The 9,271-nt window shown below is 37.1% G+C and overlaps 1 protein-coding gene across 1 annotated transcript in view; it reads right to left on the bottom strand.

Annotated features, from left to right (window-relative positions):
- Positions 1 to 4,474: 4,474 nt before the first annotated feature.
- Positions 4,475 to 9,271, bottom strand: part of ais (DExD-box helicase 52) — a 64,541-nt gene continuing 59,744 nt past the window's right edge. The window contains exons 10-11 of the mRNA XM_081976626.1: positions 5,462 to 5,623; positions 4,475 to 4,710 (exon numbers count right to left, since the gene is read on the bottom strand). Coding sequence (XP_081832752.1) covers positions 4,539 to 4,710; positions 5,462 to 5,623 — 334 coding nt within the window. The 3' untranslated portion in view covers positions 4,475 to 4,538. The remainder of the gene's footprint in view (positions 4,711 to 5,461; positions 5,624 to 9,271) is intronic.

Here is a 9,271-nt window from a genome sequence, read left to right as displayed (position 1 = left end):
TGATGGCTCTACGTCCTTGGATGCTTAGGTCTTATTGCTTCATCCGTGGTACCGTCTTCGTAATGTACATTCCCAGGTATTTATATTTGTTGCAGGGTTTTATTCTCTGTTGTGTATCTTCGAAGATAAGGTCTTGTTGTAGTCCGCCTATGCACATATATTCGGTTTTATTTACGTTCACTTCAAGGCCCCATTTGGTATATTCTTCAACCAATTTCCGGGTCATATAGTCCAGGTCTTCGTAGTCCTGGGCCAAAATTACTTGATCGTCTGCAAAGCTCAAAGTATATAAAGTTGTGTCATTTAGTGGGATGCTCATATCTTTACACTTTCGTTTCCATGCTTTCGAGGCTTGTTCCAGATATATTTTAAACAAGGCCGGTGAGAGGCAGCATCCTTGCTTTAGGCCCTTATCTACTCTAAAACCTTTTGATATCTGTTTTGCTATTTTTATTCTAGTTGTATTGTCCTTAAAAAGATTCTTTATGGCTTTAATTAAGTTGACGTTGATGTTAGTCCTCTCTAGGGCTTCCCAGATTTTGCTTTGTGGGATGTTATCGTATGCCTTTTTTAGGTCCACACATAGTAGGTGTATTTTCTGCTGAAATGCCTTTTCTATCGCCTGTGTGAGACAGAAGAGGTGGTCCACTGTAGATCTTCCCGATCTGAAGCCAGCTTGTTCTTCCGCTTCAAAGTCGCTGTATTCATGCCTCGGTAGTTGTCGCATTCTTCTCTACTTCCCTTCTTGTGGAACGTCGACATATAATCGTTAGGTACTTCCGCTACGTTGATGCAATTTTGAAATAAGTTGGTAAGTTGTTTAAAAAGTTTGTCGGTCCCGTACTTAAATAACTCAGGCGGTATATTCCCGGGTCCAGCAGATTTTCCATTTTTTTAAAAACTTATTACAAGTATTTTTTGTCTATATAATTTATTCTAATTGGAGATGCTGTCGTCTGTATTGCCCTAGTCTGGTCTTCGATTTGAAAGTGTGGCCTATTTTCTTTGAAGAGCTTGCTAAAGTAATTATCCCATTTTTCTAGGGTTGTCGGTGATATTATGTCCCTATTGTCAGTGGCGGCTCGTAGTAAATATGAAAGGTAGTGCACAAAAGAAGGGCCAATTAGCGCCGCAGGCGAAAAATTTTTTGAGACCACGCCCAAAATTCCTACAATTTTAAAATATGTAATTGTTTTCAAATATTGCACACTAACGTTAGGAAATACTGGAGGCATTTTAAAAAGTCGCGAAGAAAAATAACACGTGACTGATAAGAAAAACCCCGAGTGCACGATCTAATTGTGCACACGGGCCAGCTTAAAACATCGACTGACTCTAGACAGTCGCGGGGTACAGAGGGGGCGGACGGCGGAAGTTCGACCAATCAGATTTACTATACCCATGAGCTGTGCACTTGATTTTACCACGGCACACGGTGCACGGTGGCGGCGGTCATCCGTAATTCGTCCAGATTTCGTTTATTTATTAATAAAAGCTTATTTATTTCCAAGATTAATACTTGGTATTAATAGAAAATTATTTCAATCATTATAAGATTTATAATAAAAACATGCATTTTTGGACCCAAAATTTGGGAGTGCACGTGCACATGTGCACTTATTGAGGAGCCGCCACTGCCTATTGTTATCTTGTCTTAGCGACTTTAGCGATTTATTCTCGAACAATTTCTTTCCCATGCGTCGTTTTTCCTATGGCAGATCATTTTTCGGACCTTTGCTTGGACGTTCTTATAAAGTTTCTTATCTTGGTTTGTTGAAAAGTTAAGGAATTTATTGTAAGCCTTTCTTTTAACTTCTATTTGTGACTCGATCTCTTGGTCCCACCAATATGGTTTTTCCGTTTCTCTGGCTCATACAGACCCAGCGCCTCCTTTGCAGCTGCATGAATGCAATCCTTTACGTGTTGGTACTGTTGTTCATTATCATTAAAACGTTCCTGATCTAGTTTTTCGTCTAATCTCTTTTGGTACAAGACCCTAACGCTCTCTTAGTTTAAACTTGACAGATTGTATCTAGTCGTGGTTATTACTTCTGATTTTTGGATTTCTTGACTTTTTTCCGCTTTGTCTGATCTCCTCGGAAATAAGATTTTAGATCCCAGCCAATAACGGTCACTATATCTATCTTGTACCTTTAAGTTGGCCTTTTGGCGTATCAATCGATAATCGATTTCAGGCGTCTCCTATTTAGTATCCATGTATATTTGTGGATCCATGGGTGCTGGAAGAAGCCATTTAATATTTTCAGTTCATGTTGTTCTGCTATTGATATCAATCTGTTGCCATTATCGTTTGTTGTGTCTTCTCCAAACTGACCAACTTTTTTTCCCTGTCCTGCTGTTAAAATCTCCAAGGAGGATAATTTCCCTTGAGTTTCCTATTTTTGTTATTTCAGAGGAGAGGTTCTCATAAAATTCCTCTTTTTTCTGCATTGGTGCATCGTCATTGACGGCATATACCCCTATTATTGTAATTTTACGGTCTTGTAGAATTAAATTCATCTTTATTATCCGTTCGTTAATAGGTTCCCATGACATGATATTCTTCCTGAAGCTTTTGCGGACAGAATGGCCACCCCCTTGTTGTGTTCTTTTATCCGTTGCTATTCCGCTGTAGAATAGGTCATATTGCCCTAGGTTTTCTGAACCTTGCCCTTTTTTTTGTTTCAGTTAAAACTGCTATGTCGATATTGAGATTAGTTCAGAGGTGACTTCACTCACTTTTCGAGATATGCCTTGTACGTTCCAAGTTCTGATAATCATAGTCCGTTTCCTAAGCTTGGGTCGTCTTTGTTTCCGTCCATTTCGAGGCTTGTTACTGGAGTTTTTAACCTTTTTTGTTTTTCCGAGTAACGAGGGATTGGCCCGATGCCTCAACCAATCCAGGAGGGCCGGGTGATTTGTCATTAAGGTTGTCTTCCTCTAGCCTTTCGAAGCGTTTCCGCGCCTCATTGCAAGGCAGCAATTTCGCTCTTATTTATCCTAAAATCATGTTACTGAGTACTTATGACAAAATGGCAGATGTAAAATGTTACATTATGTGTATAATAGCTGACCAAGTAAACTACAAGATTGGTAGGAAGACAAGTGAAAGTTTTGTTAGTTGTTCGTTTTTAAATTACGTATTTTTAGTTAGGGATTTAATGTATTTACAGGGTGTTCATTTTACGTTGTCAGTGAATTACATAGTGATTTCGGGAAGTGAAAAAGGCCTGTCCAAACAATATAGTGCCGGGTATTTCGCGTTGGGCAGTGATCGAGAGTGTTCGGGTCATAACCTTTTTTTGACCCCCATTTACTAAGGCTAATTGCCTATCCTGACTTCCAATTTACCTAATTTAACCGGGGAAATTCGTCATTTTTGAATTTTTCACGTGGGGTTAGGCCCAAACTGCACGGACGACATTGGTCCAGTTCGTCCGTTTGATTTTGTGCCAATTTTTTGTCAGTTTTTGTGTCAAGGTTTGTTAGTTTCTTCAAAAATCATCTGGCATCCCTTAGTCTCGTTTTGTGTAAATTTATTTTCTTTTTGTTTTAATGTTTTAATTAAAGCGGGGAAGTCGGTAGAAGGCTCCAGTGTTCATAATAAAATAATTTTAACGTTAAAATTTTACTGGGGAATTATCAGTTAAAGTCATTTCAGGACCCGCTGGAGTCGTAAAGGGAAAACGATTGATGATTCAATCATGTTTTTTATTGTTTTACGGTTTCTGAAATTTCTTAAAAGTGAACCCCAGATACGAATTGGACCGATCTAGAGATTTACTTCTAAGTTGGAACGATTTACTAGGTTACCTTGACCTCGAAATGACCCCCAGTCTCCCTGACAATCCGAACCACACTTCTAGCATTCAGGGGCAAGGTAGAGTTAGCTGCGGCCCTCCGCGGTCGGGATACGGTTTCCGACGAACAATGGAACCAAGTGCCAGCTCCGATAGTTCCCGAACCACGTGAGGGAAGAGGCGAGAGTCGCAAATACAACAGTGTACTAGAAATATTGAAGATGTCATAATTTGACAGCTCTTAACTTGGTTCCTACGACAGTTAGGATGTTCGGTCAAACGTAAAAATGTAGGTAAACCATAATTTTGGCTTTCTTTTAACTAAACAAAATTTTCTTTCAAATATTACAAATAATCAAGATATTTGATCAAAAATAGAGCAGTCAACGAGTTTTATTGAAAATGTCTTAATTTGACAGCTCCTCACTTGGTCTCAATGACAGCTAGACGGTTTGTTCAAATTTCAAAATATAACTCGTAATTTTAAGTTTTTACATTAAAATACTTTCAAAATTCTATATACGAATAACTTACATATTTAATTATTTAATTGGAAATAGAGCATTGCAAGTGAAGAAGCTTTTCAAAGATGTCAAAAATTGACAGCTCTTCTCTTGCTTCCTGTGACACTAGGGATAAATCAGGTATACAAAGAAAAACTACAACACAAAACATATGTATATACCAAATTTATTTTAAATAAAATCGTACATATTACTTTACATACTTTGACTAAAACTACGTAGATTTTTTAGTGGTTTTCTTATCAGATTTTTTAGTCTTAGCCTTAGAAGCTTTCTTATTATGCGTATTTAAGGAGTTATCTTTTATTTTCTTAACCTTTTTCGTAGCTTTACTCTGGGTCACTTTTTGCGTCTTCATTCGCTTGGCTATCTCCCTAAGTTTTTTCCTGCAACAGTAGACCAATATAAAATTCATGTTTTACCACTTTAATATAATTAAAGTAAAGTATGCTATAGAAAGAAAATAATCGCCGCAGAATTAAATCGTACAAAAAGCGCTAGCAAACAATATAATTCTTGATACGACGCTACATAAAACTTATCGCGTCCGGTCAGCATATAAACTTTCCTCGGTTATAAACTGGATTAACTATTTTTCAGAGATTTGCTTAAACCTGGTATTAAATTGATAATTCGGTAATAAGCGGCTCGTCCCTAGTCCATTTATAGTTTTAATTGCCCATTATAAGCCGACAAAGATATACCCCAAATAGTCCTGAAACAATCCCAAATTTCTTTGGGTGAAACCTTATCTGTACTTGGGCCTAAAACAACAACAAGCCATGAAGGTACAATTTAATTAAACCCAAACAAGTTTAGGTAAACCACCTGAGCCCAAATTTTAATTAACAGATTCCATGGATTATTAACTAGCGTATAAAGAAAAACAAAAGTAACTGCATTTTTTGACATCAATAAATTTCAGCCTTATCTATGGAAACACCAACAATAAACTAGATACAATGGCCATGTTCTCATTTTATTCTGAAGGGGATCAAAATAACTCCCTTGACGAAAAGTACGCAAAGCTTGAATTATGAGTGGTAAAACTGAAATGTCGGCCAGATTGATTAGTCTCTGTAGGCTTTCCAATCGTGCTATTGTGTAGCATAATCGCAGAAAAATATAGTTACTTACCGCTTTCCGCCCTTAATTCGGTCGTAAAGGGGAACTGTGGTGATTTCGTCACGGGTCGGAGCGCTTTTCGCCAACTGCTTAACTTTCTTTTTAGATTGCTTCTTAATGGACAATAGGTATTCGGGAACTTCGCATCCAGATTCTTTCACAATGTGGGCGACACTGAAAAAGATAAATATTTTTAGTGGTTTTTCTTAATAGAAAACCTACGGAGCAACCACAAGTAAACCTACTATACAGGATGTCCCTGCCACTAATTCGTGAGGCAATATGACGATATAAGCCAACTTACCTCGGTCCAAAAGTTGATAATTTCGGAGATACAGAGTGTCAAAAGTTCAATTTGGCTATAGTTTTTCTGACATATTTTTTTAAATAAATGTTGTATTATCACAAAATTTGTCGAAGAGGGGTGGTGGTATAAAAAACTCAAATCTGCTCTCATTTTCGTTGTAAAATGTAGAGGGCGCCACCTACGACACCTTTGTGGCGGTCTCTATGCCTTTCCCTCGACGTGTTCGTGGAGGCATTAGGATCAACTGAGGAGCGACATACTGTGAAGACACCAGGAAGTATATCTACTCCCAGGATTCAAAAAAATGCACGGAGACGGCCCAACGAACGAAGGCGCTGCGCACGTATTCGCCGCCAGTAACATTAAAATCCCGCCATTTTGGAGAGACGAACCAGATATCTGGTTTCTTCAGATAAAGGCTTCGTTCTCAATCGCAAACATTACCAAGGATGAAATTAAGTACCATTTTTTAATTGCTAACCTCGATATCAGTGTTCTTCCTTTCATAGCGGACATTTTGCGAAATTCACCTAACACTCACAAGTATGAGGCCGTTAAAATAGAATTCTAGCTTCATTTGGACAATCTAACGAAGTCAAGATCCGACGGCTCCTCAAAGGTCAACTTTTGGGGGATCAGAAACCATCGCACTTTTTGCAGCATTTGAAGAACTTGGCTGGTAACGTCTGTACTAATGATATACTTAAATGCCTATTCCTAGATCAGATGTGTGTTCGGATTAAGGAAATTTTGATCGCTAGTGCCGAAGCTGAACTAGATAAGCTAGCAGTTCTTGCCGACAGGCTTATAGATCTCGACCAGCCAAGTTCAGCAGTGCTTGCCACAACTCAGGTTGAATCCCCGCTCGAAAATCAATTAGCTGCATTAACATCGAAAGTTGATCGCCTCTTCCAAGAAGCGCCACGTATACCTTCAGCTAGACGCCCTTATAGAAACAGTTCTCCGCTTAGAAAGCCAGGTTCAGGTAAGCAAGGTTGGCTCCAGGTGGTCAGGGAAAGGCATATTGACCGCCACAGGTACTAAGTCACGAGGGGGAGTACCTGTGGCGGTCTCTATGCCTTTCCTGACCACCTGGAGCCAACTTTGCTTACCTGAAGTTCCATGGCACGACGGACTTTAATTTAGTGACGTGTTCAGCACTGAAAAATTGTATTACGTGTTCAGCACTGAACAATTTTATTATCTAGTAAAAATGATACCTAATAAGAGATTTATAGACAACAAAAATTTAAAGTTTAATTTAAAAAAGCTTTCAACAAATGTTCAAAATGATTTTCATTTTCGTGTCTGCTACTTCCTTAAATTATTTTTAGCATTTCTTCATCATTTTTCTAAATGTAAATTTTAGTATGTATACTTTTCCTTAATTTATCTTCTGGACCAATCAACTCTTACCAAAAATCCTGCTTTTGACTATTTTCAGTGTCAAAAATAAATTCGTAAACCTCACAGATGACCAAATTTTAATTCTTTTGAACCCTTTTAAAGTAAAATATACAATATTCCAAGTAGACATTTTTGTCAATTTAAAGGGGGAATTTAACAGGGAATAACTTTCACATAAAACTTTCTCTGTTTAGCCGAGTGTAAAAAAATACTCGACGTAATAAAAAAACACAAATTGATAAAATTCAATTTGTTTGTAGAGTTTAAAGTAAATATGCAGTTAAAAAAAAATAAACTGATAGAACTTCATCAAAAATTTTCCAGAGAAACAACAGCTTTTAGGTAAAGTTATTAGAAAAGCTACAGTCAAAGTCAGCAGCTTCACATAAATAAACGGCCCAAACACGACCAGAACGAATAACTTCCAACATTAAATTCGCATGAAACAGCTGCGACGCTTTTCAACGTAGAGATTCCCACTGGAGCTTAAATGGAATTGTTAAAGCGTGACTTACTCTCGTCTAGAATATCATTGCAAACTTGATGCGGATGTTTTTCTTATAAATTTCGTAATAATATTAATTTATGTTTTAGTTTCTTGTAAACAGGAATTGCTGAAAATTAGTCATCAAAATCTAGTTTAGCTGTCAAGTTCAGGTTTATTTTCCTGCATTACGAGGATTTCTATGAGTATATCCGCATTTATATTTTCTGAGTCGCTGTGTTATGTTTTGTTTGCAGTCTAACTACAGCAAAACACGAGAGATAAACGTGAAGCATGATTTTAGAACGTCTCAGAGCCTGATTTTGTTCTCGTTCGCATTTCGACAAACAGTGTCAACAGTTTAAGTAATCTATTTATTACATTAAGTCTATGAAGTATAACGTACGATTAATATTCTAAGAGAAACGAATTAGAACATGGTTCAACAAAACATGTCCTATTTAGAGGCCAACCGTTTAAATGCTTCCAATTAAGAGCCGGTACTTTCACTTCAGAATAATTTTATTACAAATATAATTTCTATAGAAACCGTGAAATCAGACGCTACTATTGGCCAATTCTCTCATGCCTATAGAAATTATCCTAAGAACAAATTTCTTGAAAGGTCATCCTAGTCCCCTTTAGGTTAGGTTAGAAGTTACTTATAACATTGAAATATTTCCTGTGCATCAGACAAACAGTCTCTAGCATAAAAATTGATGGAACAGTCAAGATGGAGTACCGTCCAAAATGGTCGTCCCTGCTCGAATCTCGAGCGACCAAACCGCACAAACGCCTTACTGCGCGCTTTTGCAACGTAAAACAGCCAGAAACAGGCTGGCCGAGCAATTTCTCCAAAAAGCAATGCAGGGCCTCAAGTGAGAATCCACAAGTGAGAAGTATACACTCCTAGCGATCCTAGCATTTCCCCCACGAAACATCTTTGGACCAGAGTTTATATAGCAAACTAGAGTTATCTTTTAATGTTTAATCAAACCCTAAAATATGACTCATTTATCGTGAAACACCCTGAATAAAGCAGACATTACGCGAAGCAAATATTTGCTACATTTGCTACGAAATTTATTTTCCTTAAACCTGTTTGCTAAACTGGTAACAAAGTTTCTATTTTTGTTTGGCAACAAATAATGAAAGCCAATATTTTATTATTACACGGAAAAGCAAATATTGGCTTTGATTTTAAGCAAATATTTGCTTCGTGTAATGCATGCTTTAGAGCTATCCTACAGGGGATAATGAGACTAATAAGCAGAAATACCTAAACGGAAATAAAAGTAAACTAAAACAACAAGTTACTACTCATTGGTTACAATGCAAAATTTCAAAAAAATCAACAATCAATTGGACAGAAAAATCAATAGACATCTGGTAGCATTGAAATAAAATAAAAATTATTTGACTGTCACAAAAAAACTTTGATTTTCAAGCAAGTTATATTTTTTATGTGATTTATGTTGACACAAATGTGAGGTCATCGTAATTTAGTTTGGTTTTTCGTATACTTGTTATACATTAATTTGACATAGACTACTGTTGCCAAAGTCTGGAAGACCAATCGACCTATTGTCAAACTGAATTTCTAATAATGCCATTACTAACAATT

The sequence above is a fragment of the Ips typographus genome, linkage group LG3, assembly GCF_016097725.1.
Source record: "Ips typographus isolate SLU linkage group LG3, UJ_Ityp_2.0, whole genome shotgun sequence".
Lineage (NCBI taxonomy): Eukaryota > Metazoa > Arthropoda > Insecta > Coleoptera > Curculionidae > Ips > Ips typographus.
The sequence above is the reverse complement of the archived record's forward strand: the minus strand, read 5'-3'. Positions and strand labels throughout refer to the sequence as shown.